The 23,831-nt window shown below is 48.4% G+C and overlaps 1 protein-coding gene across 1 annotated transcript in view; it reads right to left on the bottom strand.

The window, feature by feature from the left end:
• MYBL2 (MYB proto-oncogene like 2) overlaps window positions 1-23,523 on the bottom strand; it is a 68,469-nt gene extending 44,946 nt beyond the window's left edge. Inside the window, exons 1-7 of the mRNA XM_069752321.1 lie at window positions 23,423-23,523; window positions 17,574-17,667; window positions 12,892-12,963; window positions 12,647-12,739; window positions 12,103-12,323; window positions 8,337-8,481; window positions 8,025-8,258 (exon numbers count right to left, since the gene is read on the bottom strand). Coding sequence (XP_069608422.1) covers window positions 8,025-8,258; window positions 8,337-8,481; window positions 12,103-12,323; window positions 12,647-12,739; window positions 12,892-12,963; window positions 17,574-17,667; window positions 23,423-23,442 — 879 coding nt within the window. The 5' untranslated portion in view covers window positions 23,443-23,523. The remainder of the gene's footprint in view (window positions 1-8,024; window positions 8,259-8,336; window positions 8,482-12,102; window positions 12,324-12,646; window positions 12,740-12,891; window positions 12,964-17,573; window positions 17,668-23,422) is intronic.
• Between the last annotated feature and the right edge of the window lie 308 nt (window positions 23,524-23,831).

Below are 23,831 nucleotides of genomic sequence, written 5' to 3'. Positions count from 1 at the left end.
GATAAATGTGGCAGGACCCCTTCACCCCTGGCTGGCAGCTACATATGTACCGTGCATCAAGAGACACATGGGAAATACGCTCATACTCCTAAAGAGATTTTGGATACATTTAGTTTATATTATGAGAAGTTATACAATATTAAACGGCAGCTTGCAGACCTTTCCCCATTGTATCTGAGCGAATCCGGAAATATATCAAACAGCATTACTTACCCTGGACCGTCGTGTCTCGGATGCACTGGAGGAGGATATCTCAGAAATTGAGGTTAACTCCTTTCTGCCCTCGGAGATAGTACGTCCGAGGGCAGAACCCCCACTTTGATGCGGGCTCCGGCGGAGAGCCCGCATCAAAGCCGGGACGTGTCAGCTGTTTTGAACAGCTGACATGTGCCCGCAATAGGCGAGGGCAGAAACCCGACCTGTCCACCCCTATTAACTAGTTAAATGCCGCTGTCAAACTGACAGCAGCATTTAACTAGCGCTTCCGGCCATCCGTCCAGAAATGGGCGCACCGGTGACCCCCCGTCATGTTATTGGGAGTCATCGGTTGTCGGCATAACAACCAGAGTTCTCCTTGAGACCTCTATGGTTGCTGATGCCGGATTGCTGTGAGCGCCACCCTGTGGTCGGCGCTCATAGCAATGCAGTAATTCTGCTACAAAGAAACGATCTGAGCATCGCCTCTATGTAGCAGAGCTGATCAAGTTATGGCAGCGTTCGCCCCATTAAAAATAAAACACCTACACATTTGTTATCGCTGCGTTCAGAATCGCCTGATCTAGCAATAAAAAAAAAAAAAAAAGGATTAACCTGATCGCTAAACAGCGTAGCAAAAAAAAAAAAAAAAAAGGCAAGATGCCAGAATTACATTTTTTTTTATGCTTATTATCTCTAAGGCTAAATCTTTACCCCTAGGTCTCTTATCAGTCGATGCTGAAAAAATCCTTTGATAGGATCCACTGGGGATTTATTAAAGGCGCTGTGTCAGTTGGACATTGGTCCTCGTTACCTGCAAAAGATCCTTTCTTTAGGGTAAACTGAACATTACCTTCTCGTCAGAAGCGTTGATCATTTCACTTTCCAATGAGGAGGTTTATTTAGCAACAAACTTTCCTCTCAAATGGCCTGCAGATGCCATAAAATATTTGGGAGCCCTCATTCCTTCTGACCCATCCAAACTTCTCTCTTAACTATCCAAAACTTTTTAGAACGAGCCCTTCAGATCATATAGCAAACTGAGACTGTTTTTTCGTGACATATTGTACTTCATGTTCGTGGCAACAATTCTTCGATATGACTTACATTTAGTTATGGAAAAAATGGAAATTTGGCAGAAATTTAGAAAATGTAGCAATTTTATAACTTTTTATTTCTGTACCCTTAACCCCTTAATGACCGCCAATACGTCTTTTAACTGACCTGAGATATAAGAGAATAGCCTCCCCACACAGATGACAATCCAGCATCTGTTGGTTGTATACTATAGCTGACAACTTGCTGTATCAGCTACGATCAGTATTTGCACCTTCTAAATCTGTTTAACCCCTTAGATGCTGCTGTCAATAGTGACTACATCATTATAAATGGTTAACAGAGTGTGGGGGCTTCTTCTTTATCCCAATTGGTGCCCTCCGATCATGATTTTGTTGTCCTGATGTTTGCGATGGCAATTCATGACCAAATCGCGGCCTTAGAGTCTGATGGCTGTAGTAATCGGTTTAGAAGTTAGCAACATTTAGGTGGTAAAAATACACATTTTCATTTCTGTCATGCCACTTTGCATTAATTCCTGTAAAGCACCTGAAGGGTTAATAAACTACCTGACAGCAGTTTTCAATATGTTTAGGGGTGCTGTTTTTATAATGGTATCACGTTTGGGGGTTTCCCAATATATGGGACCCCTAAAGTCACTTCAAACATGGATAAGTCCCTAAAAAAATAAATGTGGTAAATTTCTTTGAAAAAAATGAAAAATTGCTGCTACATTTTTAAACCTCCTAAAATGCTAACAAAATAAAATAACATTTTACAAATGGTGCTGATGTAAAGCAGACATGTGGGAAATGTTATTTATTAATGGTTTGCTGTTGTATGACTATCTGGATTAAAGGGATAATCATTCAAATTTAGAAAATTGCTAATTTTTTAACATTTTTCTCAAATTTTGTATATTTTTTATAAGTTAACACAAAAAATGTTGAACTAAATTTACCATTATCATAAAGTATAATGTGTCACGAAAAAACAGTCTCAAAATCACTGGGATTTGTTGAAGCGTTGCAGAGTTATTACCACATAAAGTGACACTGGTCAGATTTCAAAAATTTGGCTCGGTCACTAAGGGGTTAAAATCGGAGAGTAGTGTCACACAAAATAGTTAACAACATTTCCCAAATGCCAACTTACATCAGCACAATTTTGGAAACAACTTTTTTTTTTTTGTTGTTGTTAGGACGTTATAAGGGTTTAAAGTTGATTAAGGATTACTCATTTTTCCAACAAAAATTTTTTTTTTTTTAGGAACCGCCTCACATTTGAAGTGACTTTGGGGGGGTCGATATAATAGAAAATACCCAAAAGTGACACCATTCTAAAACTGCACCTGTCAAGGTGCCCAAAACCACATTCAAGACGTTTATTAACCCTTCAGGTGCTTCACGAGAACTAAAGGAACGTGGAAGGAAAAAATGAACATTCACTTTTTTCTCAAAAAAAAAAAAAAAGCTTACCCTGGAACCAATTTATTTTCTGTATTTTCACAAGGGTATCAAGAGACAATGGACCCCAAAAATTTGTTGTGCAATCTCTCCTGAGTACACCGATACCCCATATGTGGGAGAAAACCATTGTTTGGGCGCACGGCAGGGCTCAGAAGGGAAGGAGCAGTTTGATTCTAAACACAAAATTGGTTGGAATCAATGGCGGGCGCCATGTCACGTTTGGAGACCCCCTGATGTGCCTACACAGTGGAAACCCCCCAATTTTAACCCCAACCCTAATGGAAAAATGGAAATATTTTTTTTTTAACATCACTAAGGGGGTGATAAAGGGGAGTTTGATTTACAATTTATTTATTTATTTTAATTTCGATCACTGTGAAAGACACTATCACAGTGATCAAAATGAACCAATAGGAAAAATGTCCTATTGTTGCGGTGGGCCGATCAGCGGATCTCAGCAGGCACACTGCGCATGTGCCCGCCATTCTCTTCCCGGAAGATGACGCTGCCGGTTGGGGGAAATTAAATGGGAAATCAAACCTTTTTTTTTTTGCGGTCGCCGTTTTTCCGTTAACGGCAATCACAACCCTGGAGTTGGTTAAAACAGACCCGAATCATGTTCTCTGGGGTTCTCAGCTACCCCGGTGGCCAAGACCCAAGAGAAATTCCGATGGTGGGGGGCGCTATACACTTGTCAGCGCCGTTAAAAAGTGGCGCTGAAGAATAAGTACTCTTAACTGCCGCCGTTAAAGGGTTAACACTTAACTATTCTCACTTAGGCTACTTTCACACTAGCGTCGGGCCGACGTACCAACGCTAGCAGTGAATGCGACGCACAACGGGGGCAGCAGATGCATTTTTCCAGCGCATTCGCTGCCCCATTATGAGGTGCGGGGAGGTGAGGGCGGAGTTCCGGCCGCGCACGCACAGTCAGAAATGGTGGCCACAACTCTGCAAAAAACGTTACATGTAACTTTTTTGCAGCCGACGGTCCGCCACAACACGGCGCAACCGTCACACGACGGTTGCAACGTGTGGCAAAGCGTCGCAATGCGACGCTAATGCAAGTCAATGGAGAAAAAGCACATCCTGCAAGCACTTATGCAGGATGCGTTTTTTCTACAAAACGACGCATAGCGACGTGCAGTGCACGACGCTAGTGTGAAAGCCTTATTTTCATAAGAATCTGGTCCCTGCCATACATGGCTTCACATAATCCATGCACCCAATAGCACTTGGTGATTATTTAGACCAGGGGGTGGGCAATTCATTTTCATTAGGGGCCACGAGAGACTGACTGTTGTCAAAGGCCGAACCAATAGGCCGAAATTAATTCTACTCAATATTATTATATTAAAATTATCTACTATATAATTGTCTATGGGTCACTTCCATCTTTCTGTCCTTCTGTCTGTCTGTCACGGATATTCATTGGTCGCGGCCTCTGTCTCATGTAAATCCAAGTCGCTGATTGGTCGTGGCAAGACGCCCACGACCAATCAGCAACAGGCACAGTCCGGCGGCAAAATGGTCGCTCCTTCCCACAGTCAGTGCCCGCTCCATACTCCCCTCCAGTCAGCCCTCACACAGGGTTAATGGCAGCGTTAACGGACCGCGTTATGCCACGGTGTAACGCACTCCATTAACGCAGCTATTAACCCTGTGTGACCAACTTTTTACTATTAATGCTGCGTATGCAGCATCAATAGTAAAGAGATCTAATGTTACAAATAATAATAAAAAAAAATTATTGTCACCCTCCGAGGTCGCGTGCTGTCCTCGCCAGTGCAAGCGGCAGGTTCCGGTGCCAAGGATGGTAAGCGAGAAGGACCTGCCATGACGTCACGGTCATGTGACCACGACGTCATCACGGGTCCTGCGCTCATACCAACCCTGGGACCGGAAGCTGCCGCGTGCACCGCACAGACGCCAGGACTTCAGGGGGCCCTAGAAAGGTGAGCATATGTTTATTTTTTATTTTAAGTCTTTTTTAACCACGCATATAGTGCCCACATTGCTATATACTACATGGGCTGTGTTACATACTGCGTGGGCTCTGTTATATACTACATCTCTGTGCTATAGGCTATGTAGCTGTGCAATATACGTGACTGTCCAATACACTACGTGGCTATGTTATATACTACGTGGCTATGTTATATACTACGTGGCTATGCTATATACTACGTGGCTATGCTATATACTACGTACGCTGTGTTACATACTACATAGCTCTGTTATATTCTACATCGGTTGTGTTATACACAGGTCCTTCTCAAAAAATTAGCATATAGTGTTAAATTTCATTATTTACCATAATGTAATGATTACAATTAAACTTTCATATATTATAGATTCATTATCCACCAACTGAAATTTGTCAGGTCTTTTATTGTTTTAATACTGATGATTTTGGCATACAACTCCTGATAACCCAAAAAACCTGTCTCAATAAATTAGCATATCAAGAAAAGGTTCTCTAAACGACCTATTACCCTAATCTTCTGAATCAACTAATTAACTCTAAACACATGCAAAAGATACCTGAGGCTTTTATAAACTCCCTGCCTGGTTCATTACTCAAAACCCCCATCATGGGTAAGACTAGCGACCTGACAGATGTCAAGAAGGCCATCATTGACACCCTCAAGCAAGAGGTTAAAAACAAAAATACGTTTTGCAAAAAACGTATCAACCAAATACCCTGTTTTTTACATCTTTTACTAGCACTTGCGGATTACTGCAACATTTTTTCAAACTGAGTGTTTTTGGTTTTACTATTCTCTTTTGTGTCTTCAGGTTTCTTGGTGGTGTGTGAACATGATCATACAGACTTGTTCACTGTGCAAGTAGCCCATGTGTTCCTGTTTCCATAATTGTTCTCTTGTGTCTACAAGACTGGGGAGTTCCACCACTCCTCTTGGGCTATCTGCACAAAAGCTGTTCTACCCTGTATGCACACATGGATTTTTCCTCTCTGAACCCTGTTCACACAGGTTATATACAGATGATCAGGTTTTTAAATACATCAGATAGGGATTGCATACATTAGTTAGGACTACTCTGATAAGGGTATACCGTGAAGATTGGTAGAGCAGCTTAGTATACATTTTTTGCAAAAAACGTATCAACCAAATACCCTGTTTTTTACATCTTTTACTAGCACTTGCGGATTACTGCAACATTTTTTCAAACTGAGTGTTTTTGGTTTTACTATTCTCTTTTGTGTCTTCATGAGGAAGATTGTGGAGAAGGACCGATTCCAGACCTTGGGGAACCTGAGGAAGCAGTGGACTGAGTCTGGTGTGGAAACATCCAGAGCCACCGTGCACAGGCGTGTGCAGGAAATGGGCTACAGGTGCCGCATTCCCCAGGTAAAGCCACTTTTGAACCATAAACAGCGGCAGAGGCGCCTGACCTGGGCTACAGAGAAGCAGCACTGGACTGTTGCTAAGTGGTCCCAAGTACTTTTTTCTGATGAAAGCAAATTTTGCATGTCATTCGGAAATCAAGGTGCCAGAGTCTGGAGGAAGACTGGGGAGAAGGAAATGCCTGAAGTCCAGTGTCAAGTACCCACAGTCAGTGATGGTGTGGGGTGCCATGTCAGCTGCTGGTGTTGGTCCACTGTGTTTCATCAAGGGCAGGGTCAATGCAGCTAGCTATCAGGAGATTTTGGAGCACTTCATGCTTCCATCGGCTGAAATGCTTTATGGAGATGAAGATTTCATTTTTCAGCACGACCTGGCACCTGCTCACAGTGCCAAAACCACTGGTAAATGGTTTACTGACCATGGTATTACTGTGCTCAATTGGCCTGCCAACTCTCCTGACCTGAACCCCATAGAGAATCTGTGGGATATTGTGAAGAGAAAGTTGAGAGACGCAAGACCCAACACTCTGGATGAGCTTAAGGCCGCTATTGAAGCATCCTGGGCCTCCATAACATCTCAGCAGTGTCACAGGCTGATTGCCTCCATGCCACGCCGCATTGAAGCAGTCATTTCTGCCAAAGGATTCCCGACCAAGTATTGAGTGCATAACTGAACATTATTATTTGTTGGTTTTTTTGTTTGTTATTAAAAAACACTTTTATTTGATTGGATGGGTGAAATATGCTAATTTATTGAGACAGGTTTTTTGGGTTATCAGGAGTTGTATGCCAAAATCATCAGTATTAAAACAATAAAAGACCTGACAAATTTCAGTTGGTGGATAATGAATCTATAATATATGAAAGTTTAATTGTAATCATTACATTATGGTAAATAATGAAATTTAACACTATATGCTAATTTTTTGAGAAGGACCTGTACTACGTCACTGTGCAATATAGTACGTAGCCTGTGCTATATACTACCTACATATTCTAGCCCCACACAGCCTCCCCGTGTGCAGCATGAGCCCCACACAGCCTCCCCGTGTGCAGCATGAGCCCCACACAGCCTCCCCGTGTGCAGCATGAGCCCCACACAGCCTCCCCGTGTGCAGCATGAGCCCCACACAGCCTCCCCGTGTGCAGCATGAGCCCCACACAGCCTCCCCGTGTGCAGCATGAGCCCCACACAGCCTCCCCGTGTGCAGCATGAGCCCCACACAGCCTCCCCGTGTGCAGCATGAGCCCCACACAGCCTCCCCGTGTGCAGCATGAGCCCCACACAGCCTCCCCGTGTGCAGCATGAGCCCCACACAGCCTCCCCGTGTGCAGCATGAGCCCCACACAGCCTCCCCGTGTGCAGCATGAGCCCCACACAGCCTCCCCGTGTGCAGCATGAGCCCCACACAGCCTCCCCGTGTGCAGCACGAGCCCCACACAGCCTCCCCGTGTGCAGCACGAGCCCCACACAGCCTCCCCGTGTGCAGCATGAGCCCCACACAGCCTCCCTATATATACACTGCACCCCATCTTGACTGAAAAAAAAAAAACCTCCACCAAAAGTCAGCGAGTGGAGTGGCACGGTGCGGCCCGTGGACCAAGACATCCTAGGGGCCAAAAGGCCAGATGAGGTCTGATTTAGACAGATACTGGCTGATGACGGATCATGCAGCATTATTGGGAATGCCTTATTCATTCTAACAGCACGTTCTACCTATTGTGTCCCCCGATGCCTTATAGATTTTAAGCTTGCAAGCAGAGCCCTCTGTGTGTTACTTCATAATTCCTTCGTCTGTACATGTTACTGCTTAATTGTGAAGTGCTGCAGAATATGTTGGCGCGATTAAAAAAAAAAAAAAAATGTATAAGTCTAGCAGTAGGTAAAGAATGCAGCACTTCACATACATACTAGTCCAATATATGCTCCTTACCGACTCAATCATGTCATTGCTTGGCACCAGGCAGTTGACATACTCCACCATCCATTTCTCTGGGGCAGAACTCACAGAGGCAACTGCAGATGAGGGGCTGGATCCTGCACTCTCCTCTTCACCTTCACTCAGTTGCTCAGACTTTACCTCAACTATTTTCACTTCCATTATGTCAGAGTTGAGGCCGTTCTCCACAGTGTCTATTTTTAATTGAGAAACCGAGGACTGTTGATTCTGTAAATCAGAGAGAGATTAGCAGAGCGCTCCACCAAACATAAGGCAAGTGCTCAGGTGATGTGCGCAGACTGGTACCTCTTCCACTACAGTCTGAGAACTAGAGTCATCTTTATCTTCCTTCTTGTCTCTGACTCTGTTCCTTAACCCATTCAGATATTCTGTTGTCTCCACCCTTCGCTTCATGGTTGAATTCCAATGATTTTTCACTGCGTTGTCTGTCCTATGGACAAAGTGTGGAGATCTGAGATACTCAGAGCATAGCCAACAGGTGCATAAACTTTACAGATCCGTGATTCCCTGTAAAGCTACAGTCCCACCATCGCTAGCTATGATCCCAAAAAGATGGACATGTGAAACCACCGAAGATCAATTTTTTATTTATTTTTTTTTTTTAATTGTGAGCGGTCGGGATCTTTTAAGGCCAAGATGTAATCGAGTGCAAAAATCACACGGAGTCAAAAGGGCATAGCACCCGCCTAATCTTTCTAGTGATCACTGTGGACTTCTGCACAGGAGAAGTGATCTCCAGCACGCAGAAAAGGTGCGCTCCTAACTTCCTTCCTACCTGCAGAGTAAGACTCATTTTTGATGCCCCAGTTTAACCCCTTACTGACCTCGAATGGGATAGTACGTCCGAGGTCAGAACCCCCACTTTGATGCGGGCTCCGGCAGTGAGCCCGCATAAAAGCCGGGACATGTCAGCTGTTTTGAACAGCTGACATGTGCCCACAATAGCGATGGGTAGAATCGCGATTCACCCACCGCTATTAACTAGTTAAATGCCGCTGTCAAACACTGACAACGGCATTTAACCAGCGCTTCCGGCCGGAAATGAGCACATCGCCGACCCCCGTCACATGTTCGGGGGTCAGCAATGCGTCTGCATAGTAACCATAGAGGTCCTTGAGACCTCTATGGTTACTGATGCTGGATTGCTGTGAGGGCCACCCTGTGGTCGGCGCTCATAGCAAGCCTGCAATTCAGCTACATAGCAGCGATCTGATGATCACTGCTATGTAGGTGAGCCGATCGAGTTGTGCCAGCTTCTAGGCTCCCATGAGGCTGTTGAAGCATTACAAAAGTAACAAAAAAAAAAAAAAAAAAGTAAAGAGATGTGAAAAAAAAAAAAAAGTTTAAATCACCCCCCTTTCGCCCCATTAAAAAAAAAAAAAAAAACTACACATTTGGTATCTCCGCGTTCAGAATCGCCCAGTCTATCAAAAAAAAAAAAGGATTAACCTGATCGCTAAACAGTGTAGCGATAAAAAAAAATTCGAAACGCCAGATTTTTTTTGGTCGCCGCGACAATGCATTAAAATGCAATAACGGGCGATCAAAATAACGTATCTGCACAAAAGTGGTATAATTAAAAACGCCAGCTCGGCACGCAAAAGATAAGCCCTCACCTGACCCCAGATCACGAAAAATGGAGACGCTACGGGTATCGGAAAATGGCACTTTTTTTTTTTTTTTTTTTAATCAAAGTTTTGAATTTTGTTTTCACCACTTAGATAAAAGAGAACCTGGACATGTTTGGTGTCTATGAACTCGTAATCAGGGCTGTGGAGTCGGAGTCGTGGAGTCGGAGTTAGTTTTGGTTGGAGTCGGAAGAAATCGATTGCTGCAGCGTCGCTGTGTGGTCGCTGGAGAGCTGTCACACAGACAGCTCTACAGCGACCAACGATGCCGAAGTCCCCGGGTAACCAGGGTAAACATCAGGTTACTAAGCGCAGGGCCGCGCTTAGTAACCCGATGTTTACCCTGGTTACCAGTGTAAATGTAAAAAAAAAAAAAAAAAAACACTACATACTTACATTCCGGTGTCTGTCGCGTCCCCCGGCGTCCGCTTCTCTGCACTGTGTAAGCGCCGGCCGTAAAGCAGAGCAGTGACGTCACCGCTGTGCTCTGCTTTATGGCCAGCCGGTGCTGACAGTGCAGGGAAGCAGAACGCCGGGGGACGCGACAGACACCGGAATGTAAGTATGTAGTGTTTTTTTTTTTTTACATTTACGCTGGTAACCAGGGTAAACATCGGGTTACTAAGCGCGGCCCTGCGCTTAGTAACCCGATGTTTACCCTGGTTACCAGTGAAGACATTGCTGAATCGGCGTCACACACGCCGATTCAGCGATGTCAGCGGGTGATCCAGCGACGAAATAAAGTTCTGGCCTTTCTGCTTCGACCAACGATGTCACAGCAGGATCCAGATCGCTGCTGCGTGTCAAACACAACGATATCGCTATCCAGGACACTGCAACGTCACGGATCGCTATTTTTATCGTTGTTAAGTGTGAAGGTAACTTTAGTAGTAAAGCTCCGCCTCTAGACTAGATGTTCTTATTAACTGCATAACAGTGTTTATTGCATATTTACTTACAAGAGCTTAGACAAGTTTATATAAGTTATTTGCTATATTCTAATTGTATTCTAATAAATATAGTTTTTGCTCCAAGTGGTCGGATTACTTATATGATGGTGAGAATCTGAATAAACACGATGTTAATATTTGACAACAGTAAATTTATTGTTACGAATTGGCCATTTATGAAGGAGTCAGAGCCGGAGTCGGAACCTGATAAAATCCAGGAGTCGGAGTCGCAACTGTGGCTTACCGACTCCACAGCCCTGCTCGTAATGACCTGGAGAATCATAATGACAGGTAAGTTTTAGCATTTAGTGAACCTAGTAAAAAAGGCAAACAAAAAACAAGTGTGGGATTGCACTTTTTTTTGCAGTTTCACCACACTTGGAATTATTTTCCCGTTTTCTAGTACACGACATGGTAAATCCAATGTCGTTGTTCAAAAGTACAACTCATCCCGCAAAAAATAAGCTTTCACATGGCCATATTGATGGAAAAATAAAAAAATTAAGGCTCTAGGAAGGAGGGGAGCGAAAAACTAACATGGAAAAACGGAAAATCCCATGGTCTTGATGGTTAATAAAATCACTGGGAGAAGTAGCAGTGACTCGCCTGCGCAGAAGCCAACGCCCATAAAAGGTGGAATGTGCAGGCGCGGGAATACCGGCGGCGCACCAGACATCACAAGGAGAGTGACGATGTGGGAGGAAAAAGATAGCATAATGAAGGGCGGCGGCAGTTTTGTCTTTATGGGCAGCATCCGCCCCATAATCTGAAAGAACTAATTTATATAAAGTGAGAAAAGATGATCTTTTCAACAAGACGTCATCCATGCGGCATACAGGTATGACTTTTCAGCAGTCTATAACCTCTATGACCATATTAATGGGTTAAATTGTTCAAATGAAGTGACATGTTCCCTTTAAAACATGTTTCCACGCATGTATTGAAGAGTTTTTCATGCGAAGGGTTAGCCATAATAGCACACCTTCTGTAGTAATATATGGTTTTCATTAGCAAAAGCATACACTTGCTTTACTTTTTATATGGTTCAACACTAGTAGAGCACTTGTCCCATCTTGTACTTCTTTATGATTGACAGTTCAGTCCAGAGGCATGGTTGCACCACTGGCTCAAACTGTGCGCTCTGTGCAGCAGGAAGAAGCAGCTTAGTCTCTGCAGCATTGGAGACCAGATCTTTAGCAAACAGCCTCAAAATGTCGTCCTCCTTGATTAGGACTTCAGCAACCAAACTTCGCCAACTATTAATACGATAGAATTCTAAATCACTCCATTCTTCTGAACAAAAGGGACTTTTTATTTTTTAAAGAGGTAAATTTTCAAAGTTGGATGTTTTTCAAGCAATTTGACCCATTTAAGAAACTGAAACTACACCGTTAAAATTTACCAATATAATAAACGGTTAAAACAAAAATAAAAAACGCACGCAGGAATTCAAAGCCATAGAATATTACATACCGTCCCGGCAACAACTTTGCTATTTCTGCCCAGCGATTGCCAAGAAGTTTGTGCGCTTGACAGATAATGTGATCCTCCTCTTGGGTCCAGGAGGACTTCTTCACCTCTGGATTGAGGTGGTTATGCCAGCGCTCACGGCACTGCTTTCCCAGCCTTCCCTTCAGCTGCTGTGCAACGAGTGTCCAGTGCTTGGTGCCATACTTCTTCACCAGCTCAATAACCTATATGCACAGGAGGTCATATTCACGAAGACACCAAAGTGAATGATAGCAAAGTGTTATGACATTTATGAGATCTTTCTTGGTAACTGATGCACTAAGCCATAATTCTTATGTCTGACATAAGGCGAGGTACTAATACTAGAGAATAGGGCCATCCCGATTGGGGTGCACCTTGTCATGTTGAGATGGTTTTTATGATCAAAAACAGTGATTACCAAGTACCCCATGTTATTTAGATGTACTATTAGTATTTACCAACGTGCTCATTTTTTGCCATCTTAGGCACTCTCTTGGCTACTGATGCACTAAGCAGTAATTCTTACCTTCTCATCTTCCTCTTTAGTCCAAGGTCCTTTGACACGGTCAGGGTGAAGAACACGGAGCCATCTGTGCTGACATTGTTGCTCTGTCCGATTCTTAATAATGACGAGGAAAAAAAAATTATATATTTTTTATGCCTTATGAAAAGTTTTTGACAAACAGGAGAACTGACGGCTAATAGTATAACCGATTATATGTGACCATAGGGAAATTTCCCAGAGAAACAGATCATTACAGAACTACTCACATGCATGCGTTTGGCTACACGTTTCCATTCACCCTGTCCATATCTTTTCACCAAGGCTCTCAACAATTCATCCTGGTGGAATAAAAGAAGTCACTAGAGGGCTTGTAATTAGTTTACTAATTTGTAGGGCAAAAGTCATTTCTTCATTTGAAAACCCCATGGATTTTTCAGAGCAGGAGACAAGTGGAATAGAAATGGGAACACACTGATAAAATTGTTGGTACCTTTCTGTTAATGAAAATCTCACAATGGTCACTGAAATAACATTAACCCCTTTCTGACATTAGACGTACTATCCCGTCGAGGTGGGGTGGGCTCCTATGACCACCAACGGGATAGTACGTCATACGCGATCGGCCGCGCTCACGGGGGGAGCGCGGCCAGGTGTCAGCTGCCTATCGCAGCTGACATCCGGCACTATGTGCCAGGAGCTGACATCCGGCACTATGTGCCAGGAGCGGTCACGGACCACTCCCTGTACATTAACCCCCGCCACACCGCGATCAAACATGATCGCCGTGTGCCGGCGGTACAGGGAAGCATCGCGCAGGGAGGGGGCTCCCTGCGGGCTTCCCTGAGCCCCCCGCAGCAACGCGATGTGATCGCGTTACTGCGAGGGTCTCCATACCTCCCGCCCTGCTCCAGACCCGGATCCAAGATGGCCGCGGCATCCGGGTCCTGCAGGGAGGGAGGTGGCTTCACAGAGCCTGCTCAGAGCAGGCACTGTGAAGCCTGCAGCACTAAGTCAGATCGGTGATCTGACAGAGTGCTGTGCAAACTGTCAGATCATCGATCTGTGATGTCCCCCCCTGGGACAAAGTAAAAAAAAATTTTTCCAAATGTGTAAAAAAAAAAAAATATTCCTAAATAATGAAAAAAATATATATATATTATTCCCATAAATACATGTCTTTATCTAAATAAAATAAAAAAAATAAATAATAAAAGTACACATATTTAGTATAGCCGCGTCCATAACAGCCCGACCTATAAAACTGGCCCACTAGTTAACCCCTTCAGTAAACACCGTAAGAAAAAAAAAAAACGAGGCAAAAAAAACAACGCTTTATTATACCGCCGAACAAAAAGTGGAATAACACGCGATCAAAAAGACAGATATAAATAACCAAACGTCATCTTGTCCCGCAAAAAACGAGCCGCCATACAGCATCATCAGCAAAAAAATAAAAAAAAGTTATAGTCCTGAGAATAAAGCAATGCAAAAATAATTATTTTTTCTATAAAAGTTTTTTTGATCCAATTCGCCAGAGAGCTCTTGGAGGCTTTTTTTTTTTTTTTTTTACTTTGTTTGGTGCACCGTACTGGATGAAAAGATTCTGATCCTTCCTCCAAGGTTTTGTTTGACAAGTAGAAGAGAAGAGTGCGTCTAACATCCATAGAATGGAATCCTGCTTATCTCTCATCCTTTGGGTTGTCACAGAAAGATGGTAGAATTATTTCTTGGGATCTGTGGAAGTGAGATGATACTTTTGGCAGAAATGACGGGTCTAGGCGGAATATTAATCTGTCGTCCAGAATTCTTAAATAAGGTTCCGTAATGGATAGGGCCTGTATCTCGCCCACCCTTCCTGGTGTTGTAATGGCTACTAGTAGTGCCGCTTTCCAGGATAGCATGTCTATCTGGTCCATAGGTTCAAAGGGTGAGATAGTTAGATCTTTTAGCACTATATTCAAATCCCAAGTTGGAATTATATTGGATTTCCTTGGACGGACTTTGGAGGCAGCCGTCATGAACCTCCCCATCCACCGATGGACTGACATGTACTGATCAAAATAGGAGCTCAGAGCAGACACCTGGACTTTCAAGGTACTGGGTTTTAGTCTTTTTGATAAGCCGTCCTGTAGGAAGTCTTGTATTTTAGCCATAGAGATAAAGCTTGTAGGCACAACTAATTAGTGGTGCTCAAGTAGGTGCCCAAGCCGTATACAGTAGTAGATAAACTTGGCACACACAGGTCACTTGGTGCAGTGAGGATTTAATGAAAACAAGTACATACAGTTGATGTTTTGGTCTGGTTCGACCTTCATCAATGTACCTAAGGAGAGTACTTATAAGGTTTATGGGTCGTTTAGTAGAAGTCAAAATTCCCCTAAACGCAGGACTGTCTGGATATGCCGGAAGATAGCACAGAATCTCAGGAAGTTAGATGAAGGACGCAGTATCCACCGCTAGTCCCAGGCTCTACTTTTGCGTTTTTCCAATTCGCAAACAGGTCCACCTCTGGGAGACCACATTTTTGGTTAACTGGTACTCTCATACTGAGGCTCCATTCGCCTGGGTCTAAATCTGTCCTGCTCAGAAAGTCTGCTTCGATGTTGTCAGATCCTTTTAGGCAAACAGCCGATAAAGAAAAGAGGTGACGTTTTGCCCACATGAAAATTCTTGCCGAGACCTGCTGCAGAATCTCATTTAATTTTGTGCCGCCCTGATGACATAGATGGACCACAGAGGTCATTTTGTCAGAGTCAACTCGGACTTGGGTTCCCCAGAGTATTGGTTTTGCTGCTCTCAGGGATTCCTCCACTGCTCTCAATTCCCTGAAATTGGAGGATCGGTTGTCCATCTTTTTGGGACAGATTCCTTGAAAGACTTCGAGATGTCACTGCTCCCCAACCGCATTTGCTAGTGTCTGTTGTGACTGATGAGACTGGATATTGGATCCAAGGTAATCCCCTTACCAGATTTTCTTGGTTGAGCCACCAGTTGAGGGATAGTTTTACGTGGTGAGGAAGAGAGATTCTTGTGCTTCCAGAGATGCCACAGCGAGAGGATACATTTTTGGAGGATCCTCAAATGAGACTGGGCCCAGGGAAATGCCTGAATACATGCCGTCATCAATCCCAGGACTGACATGGCAAATCTTAAGGTCACCCTCTTCTGGGTTTTTATGATCCGAACCCTTGATCTTATGTTTAATTGTTTGATGACTGGAAGAGAGGATCTTTGGTTTTGGGAGTCTAAGAGGATTCCTAAAAAGATCTTCTCGGTTGACCTCTTCATCCCTTAGGGACAGAAGAACACTGAAGATAGAAAGAAGGGGAGGGCTATTTAAACCTCGTGTTTCCTGTCCCTAATTAGGATGGGGTGGCAGTCTCCTGTGTGCGGTCGTGGAGGGGATTAGAGAAACTGGAGCTTTTTGGCAAGTCACATCAGTCGCAAAAATGAAACATACAAAGAAAAGAACATTGTACCTACTGTGAAACATGGGGGATGCTCTGCTAGGTTTTGGGGTTGCTTTGCTGCATCTGTCAGAGGGCATCTTGAACCTGTGCAAGGTACAATGAAATCTCAAAACTATCAAGGCATTCTGGAGCAAAGTGTGCTGCCCAGTGTCAAAGTTCGGTCTGAGTCACAGGCCATAGGTCTTCCAACAGGATAATGAACCAATACATTCTAAATTCTAAAATAGCTAAGCGGAAAGAATTGGACTATTGTGAAGTGGCATATTTGCCCTGATATAAACCATAATGAAGATCTGTGGAAGGAAAGAATTGTTGTTTGCATTGATTGCCTCAAAGTGTTGTGCAACAAAAATATTAAGTTAATGGTACCATTATTTTTGTCCAGGCCATTTTTATCAGTTTGGAGGTTTTTTTCTACATTTTTCTGTTGAACAATCCAAAAGCAATGTCTGATTCTCATTAGTTGATATTCAGTAAATTTTAACTGAAAATTACTTTTGTCAGTTCCAAGTTATTTGAGCAATCATTGTGTTTTTTTCCTTACTTTAACAGAAGGATACCAACAAATGTGTCCATGTGTGTGTATATAGCAGGGCTTGAAAAATCAAGAACAAAGATAGATTAGAGTCAGCCTTGCTCCCAGGTTTTGGTCACTGCACTTTAACCCATTTGCACCAAGCACCATGGTCTTATGGTACAGACAAGCCCTGACTAAAGGTACCGTCACACTGAACGATATCGCTAGCGATCCGTGACGTTGCAGCGTCCTGGCTAGCGATATCGTTCAGTTTGACACAGCAGCGATCAGAATCCTGCTGTGATGTCGTTGGTCGCTGCAGAAAGTCCAGCACTTTATTTCGTCGCTGGACACCCTGCAGACATCGCTGAATCAGTGTGTGTGACGCCGATTCAGCGATGTCTTCACTGGTAACCAGGGTAAACATCGGGTTACTAAGCGCAGGGCCGCGCTTAGTAACCCGATGTTTACCCTGGTTACCAGAGTAAAAGTAAAAAAAAAAAAAAAAAAAAAAAAAAAAAACACTTCATACTTACCTTCCGCTGTCTGTCCCTCGGCGCTCTGCTTCTCTGCCCTGTGTAAGCCCAGCGGCCGGAAAGCAGAGCGGTGACGTCACTGCTCTGCTTTCCGGCCGCTGCGCTTACACAGGGCAGAGAAGCAGAGCGCCGGGGGACAGACAGCGGAAGGTAAGTATGAAGTGGTTTTTTTTTTAACTTTTACGCTGGTCACCAGGGTAAACATCGGGTTACTAAGTGCGGCCCTGCGCTTAGTAACCCGATGTTTACCCTGGTTACCGGCATCGTTGGTCGCTGGAGAGCTGTCTGTGTGACAGCTCTCCAGCGACCAAACAGCGACGCTGCAGCGATCCGGATCGTTGTCAGTATCGCTGCAGCGTCGCTCAGTGTGACGGTACCAGAAGTTTTGTCCAGGTCTATCGTAAATGAAGTTGCGCAAAACTCACCTCCTCATGAGTCCATTTCACCTTGACTCTATTCTCCCTGTGCTCCGGAACATCTGAATCTGTGTCCTGATAATGCAAGTCTTCCAACTCATCACTGCAGAGAGAAAGGGAATTGTATATTTATAATACAGAGCTGGCAGCCATAACTAGCAGCATGCCACTACTACTATCTATTTGGGGTACAGAAACTGAGTGCTTTGTGCATGTATGAATGGGCATAAAATACAGTGCCTTGAAAAAGGTTGATGTGAAATGTTAGTTTTCCACCACACACAGCATTTTACCTAAAAAGTACTAGTTTGGTCTTATCTGATCAATGCACCTTCTTGAACATACCAGCTGTCTCTCCTACATGGCTTTTTTCAAAGTTCCCCATCCTGGATCTCCTCATACCTTTCCAACCGCACATTTAGAGTCTCCCACACTACCTACTTATCCCGCCCTCTGTTGGAATCCCTCAAGGCTCTGTTCCAAGACCCATACTCTTCTCAATCAATACCCTTGGCCTGGGACAACTCAAAGCCCTATGGCTTCCAATACCACCTTTATGCTGATGACACTCTGGCCCAGATGTCAGCTCTCTGATGTCCAGAATCCCAGAGTGTCTATCAGCCATATCCTCCTTCTCTTGGTTACTCAAGCTCAATGTGGACAAACCTGAACTCCATCTTTCCTCAATCTCATGTATTTTCCCTACCTTCTATCCATCACATTAAATTACTTCACACTTTCCCCTGTGCCAGAAATCCACTACCTCTGAGTAACCCTTGACTCTGCCCTGTCCGTCAAGCCGCACATTCAAGCTCTCACTATCTCAAGTCCATGCCAGCTCAAAGATATTTCTAGAATCTATCCTTTCTTCAACCCCCACTCTAAAATGTTAGTGCATGCCCTCATCTCTTGTCTCGACTACTGCAACATCCTCCTCTGCGGCCTACCTTCTAACACGCTTGCACCTCTCCAGCCCGTCCTTAGCTCTGCTGCCCGACTAATTCATCTCTCTCCTCGCTACTCCTCTGCTTCCCCCCTCTGCAAATCTCTTCACTGGCTCCCATTCCCTCAGCGTATCCAGTTCAAACTAATACTGACCTACAAAGCCATCCATAACCTGTCTCCTCCATATATCTCTGAACTAATCTCCTGATATCTTCAATCACATAATCTCCGGTCCTCCCAAGGCCTCCTTCTCTCCTCCACACTTATTCGTTCCTCACCCAGTCGCCTCCAAAACATCTTCCGAATATCCCTCATCCTCTGGAATTCTGTGCCCCGACACGTCCGGTTATCCACCACATTTGGATCCTTCAGATGGAACCTAAAAACTCATTTCTTCAGGAAAGCCTACAGCCTGCACTGACCCCGCTGCATCCTCATCACTATCGAAGCTACCGCCTCACCAACATTGGAGCTCCTGCAACCCCCAACCTACTGTCTCTTTCCCCACCATCCTGTAGAATGTAAGCCCGCAAGGGCAGGGTCCTCGCCCCTCTGCATCAGTCTGTCATTGTTAGTTTGTTTACTGTATGTGATATCTGTAACCCCTTTTCATGGACAGCACCATGGAATCAATGGTGCTAAATAACGTTTTGAGGCCTAGGCAGGTAAGCATTTCTGCCTCGTTTTGCTGTTTTTTCTATTTTTTGGAGGATCTCTGAATCCTCTTCTTGTGCTCTTGCTGTTTTAGAATTAGGACTCGTAAGCGTGGGGACCCTTGACGCGGGTTACGAGCTTGCGTATTTTGGCCAAAATATAAACTAATACCTCACAAATTTTTTTTATATTTTTTTTGTGTTTTTTGCACTTTTTTTCGGGGTGCAGTTGGGCCCATTTTTGTCTTGTAAACTGTGGTGTCTGTTCATATGGGGTGCATTTGGATAGCGCTGGGCAGCCCGCCTGATCTAATAGAAGGGTGTCACTACTAGGCTTGCCTGGATGCTGTGCATCTCCATTGTGTGAACAGCGCCACATACAAGTCTTTTATGTGCAGCAATGTGCCAAGCAGCCACCCCCTCCATTAGTTTGGTAGGTTGAGAGTGGCTGCCTCATCGGTTATGCTGCACCTGTGTAGTCTCCATCTTAACCACATGGGTCCACTGCATCCTGATAGTGCATTTGTTTAGAGGCCTAGGCAGGTAAGCATTTCTGCCTCGTTTTGCTGTTTTTTCTATTTTTTGGAGGATCTTTGAATCCTCTTCTTGTGCTCTTGCTGCTATATAAATAAATAACATGTGGCTGCATACAGGAAGCAAAGCACTTAGGCTACGTTCACATTTACGTTGTGCGGTGCTGCGTCGGCGACGCAACGCACAACGCAAACCAAAACGCATTGTTTTGTGACGCATGCGTCCTTTTTTGGCATGATTTTGGACGCAAAAAAAAATGCAACTTGCTGCGTCCTCTGGGCTGACGCGTGCGCCAAAAAAGACGCATGCGTCACAAAACGCAAAACAATGCATGTCCATGCGCCCCATGTTAAATATAGGGGCGCATGACGCATGCGTCGCCGCGGCTGCGCTCGACGCAGCCCGGCAGAACGCAAATATGAACGTAGCCTTAGTGACACACTGGTCCCTACTAGGGATGAGCGGACTCGTGCAAGTTCGGGTTCGTCAGGGATCGACCAGTTCGGTTCGGGTACCAGAAATGTACCCGAACCTCAACAGCAGGGGCTGTGAGCTTAGGCCAGGGACGCAACTCAGGCCGGGGGGGACTAGGGATGCAACGCAGGCCACGGAGGGGGGGGATCATAAATGTGTCTGAACCTCAACAGCAGGGGCCGGGAGCACAGGCCGGGGAGGGTGATCAGGGACGCAGCCCAGGCCGGGGGGGAATCGTGCGGCGGGGACACAGCACAGGCCGTGATGGGGGCGTTCAGGGACGTAGCTTAGGCTACTTTCACACTAGCGTCGGAATCTCCCCGTCGCAATGCGTCAGGCAGAGATTCTGACGCTAGCGTTTAACGCACTGCACAACGGAGGCAGCGGATGCATTTATCCGGCAGTCCGTCAGGAGCAAAAAAGTTACATGTGGCGTTTTTTGCTCCTGACAGTCCGCCAAAGCACGACGCATCCGTCGCACGACGGATGCGACGTGTGGCAATCCGTCGTCAATACAAGTCTATGGGGAAAAAACGCATCCTGCAAACACTTTTGCAGGATGCGTTTTTTCTGCAAAACGACGCATTGTGACGGATTGCAGTTAACGCTAGTGTGAAAGTAGCTTTAGGCCGGAGTTGGGGCGTGCAGGGACGCAGCCCGGGCCGGGAGGGGAGTTGTGCGGCAGGGACGCAGCCCGGGCCGGGAGGGGAGTTGTGCGGCAGGGACGCAGCCCGGGCCGGGAGGGGAGTTGTGCGGCAGGGACGCAGCCCGGGCCGGGAGGGGAGTTGTGCGGCAGGGACGCAGCCCGGGCCGGGAGGGGAGTTGTGCGGCAGTGACGCAGCCCGGGCCGGGAGGGGAGTTGTGCGGCAGGGACGCAGCCCGGGCCGGGAGGGGAGTTGTGCGGCAGGGACGCAGCCCGGGCCGGGAGGGGAGTTGTGCGGCAGGGACGCAGCCCGGGCCGGGAGGGGAGTTGTGCGGCAGGGACGCAGCCCGGGCCGGGAGGGGAGTTGTGCGGCAGGGACGCAGCCCGGGCCGGGAGGGGAGTTGTGCGGCAGGGACGCAGCCCGGGCCGGGAGGGGAGTTGTGCGGCAGGGACGCAGCCCGGGCCGGGAGGGGAGTTGTGCGGCAGGGACGCAGCCCGGGCCGGGAGGGGAGTTGTGCGGCAGGGACGCAGCCCGGGCCGGGAGGGGAGTTGTGCGGCAGGGACGCAGCCCGGGCCGGGAGGGGAGTTGTGCGGCAGGGACGCAGCCCGGGCCGGGAGGGGAGTTGTGCGGCAGGGACGCAGCCCGGGCCGGGAGGGGAGTTGTGCGGCAGGGACGCAGCCCGGGCCGGGAGGGGAGTTGTGCGGCAGGGACGCAGCCCGGGCCGGGAGGGGAGTTGTGCGGCAGGGACGCAGCCCGGGCCGGGAGGGGAGTTGTGCGGCAGGGACGCAGCCCGGGCCGGGAGGGGAGTTGTGCGGCAGGGACGCAGCCCGGGCCGGGAGGGGAGTTGTGCGGCAGGGACGCAGCCCGGGCCGGGAGGGGAGTTGTGCGGCAGGGACGCAGCCCGGGCCGGGAGGGGAGTTGTGCGGCAGGGACGCAGCCCGGGCCGGGAGGGGAGTTGTGCGGCAGGGACGCAGCCCGGGCCGGGAGGGGAGTTGTGCGGCAGGGACGCAGCCCGGGCCGGGAGGGGAGTTGTGCGGCAGGGACGCAGCCCGGGCCGGGAGGGGAGTTGTGCGGCAGGGACGCAGCCCGGGCCGGGAGGGGAGTTGTGCGGCAGGGACGCAGCCCGGGCCGGGAGGGGAGTTGTGCGGCAGGGACGCAGCCCGGGCCGGGAGGGGAGTTGTGCGGCAGGGACGCAGCCCGGGCCGGGAGGGGAGTTGTGCGGCAGGGACGCAGCCCGGGCCGGGAGGGGAGTTGTGCGGCAGGGACGCAGCCCGGGCCGGGAGGGGAGTTGTGCGGCAGGGACGCAGCCCGGGCCGGGAGGGGAGTTGTGCGGCAGGGACGCAGCCCGGGCCGGGAGGGGAGTTGTGCGGCAGGGACGCAGCCCGGGCCGGGAGGGGAGTTGTGCGGCAGGGACGCAGCCCGGGCCGGGAGGGGAGTTGTGCGGCAGGGACGCAGCCCGGGCCGGGAGGGGAGTTGTGCGGCAGGGACGCAGCCCGGGCCGGGAGGGGAGTTGTGCGGCAGGGACGCAGCCCGGGCCGGGAGGGGAGTTGTGCGGCAGGGACGCAGCCCGGGCCGGGAGGGGAGTTGTGCGGCAGGGACGCAGCCCGGGCCGGGAGGGGAGTTGTGCGGCAGGGACGCAGCCCGGGCCGGGAGGGGAGTTGTGCGGCAGGGACGCAGCCCGGGCCGGGAGGGGAGTTGTGCGGCAGGGACGCAGCCCGGGCCGGGAGGGGAGTTGTGCGGCAGGGACGCAGCCCGGGCCGGGAGGGGAGTTGTGCGGCAGGGACGCAGCCCGGGCCGGGAGGGGAGTTGTGCGGCAGGGACGCAGCCCGGGCCGGGAGGGGAGTTGTGCGGCAGGGACGCAGCCCGGGCCGGGAGGGGAGTTGTGCGGCAGGGACGCAGCCCGGGCCGGGAGGGGAGTTGTGCGGCAGGGACGCAGCCCGGGCCGGGAGGGGAGTTGTGCGGCAGGGACGCAGCCCGGGCCGGGAGGGGAGTTGTGCGGCAGGGACGCAGCCCGGGCCGGGAGAGGAGTTGTGCGGCAGGGACGCAGCCCGGGCCGGGAGAGGAGTTGTGCGGCAGGGACGCAGCCCGGGCCGGGAGGGGAGTTGTGCGGCAGGGACGCAGCCCGGGCCGGGAGAGGAGTTGTGCGGCAGGGACGCAGCCCGGGCCGGGAGAGGAGTTGTGCGGCAGGGACGCAGCCCGGGCCGGGAGAGGAGTTGTGCGGCAGGGACGCAGCCCGGGCCGGGGGGAAGGGACGCAGCAAAGGTCGGGGGGGAAGGGACGCAGCCCGGGCCGGGGGGAAGGGACGCAGCCCGGGCCGGGGGGAAGGGACGCAGCAAAGGTCGGGGGGAAGGGACGCAGCCCAGGTCGGGCTCTAGAGTTGGAGGTTACAGAAGTAGGAGAGTGGACAACGTAGCAATGCACAAACTCACACAAAAGCGCCCAAGTACTAATGAATGGAGGTCACCCGGCCTGAAGGGCGCAGCTGAGCCCGATCGGGTGACACAAAGCCTCCTATAACCTGCTGGGACGTTACATGAGAACTCCCGTCTGCAGAAGTTACCAACACTGTAAAGCGCTTGTCGCCGCTCTCCGGAGCTCGCGCTCTCACCTGCGTCCCATCCGGGCCATGACGACCTCCCGACCACCGGATTCGGGCGTTATTGTTTTTCCTATCTCCCGCCCGCTGCGCGCGCAGCTCTGGCCCTCCCTTTCCGGGGTCGGAGGACAAGCAATGACGTCATGGATGTGCTCCGTCTGGAGCGGCTGCGGTGACAGGGGGCGGAGTCACACGGTAACGCTGCAATAGGAGCGCAGAGCGGGGAGGTGCCCGAAAAAGGCGCTCAATCTGAAATGTTTACTCCAGTGCAAAGCGCGCGGCTATGAGCGCTCACGGGCGGCAGGGGGCGCCAGAGACAGTGGCGCGTTCTTCCTTTCCTTCCATATTAGCTTTCCCTCTGGGATTTTATACAGTTTATGGCTACGGTCGGTCACACTAGCAGTATTTGGTCAGGATTTTA

The sequence above is a fragment of the Ranitomeya imitator genome, chromosome 2 (assembly GCF_032444005.1).
Source record: "Ranitomeya imitator isolate aRanImi1 chromosome 2, aRanImi1.pri, whole genome shotgun sequence".
Lineage (NCBI taxonomy): Eukaryota > Metazoa > Chordata > Amphibia > Anura > Dendrobatidae > Ranitomeya > Ranitomeya imitator.
Note: the sequence above shows the minus strand (reverse complement) of the source record. Positions and strands in the feature narration are given on the sequence as shown.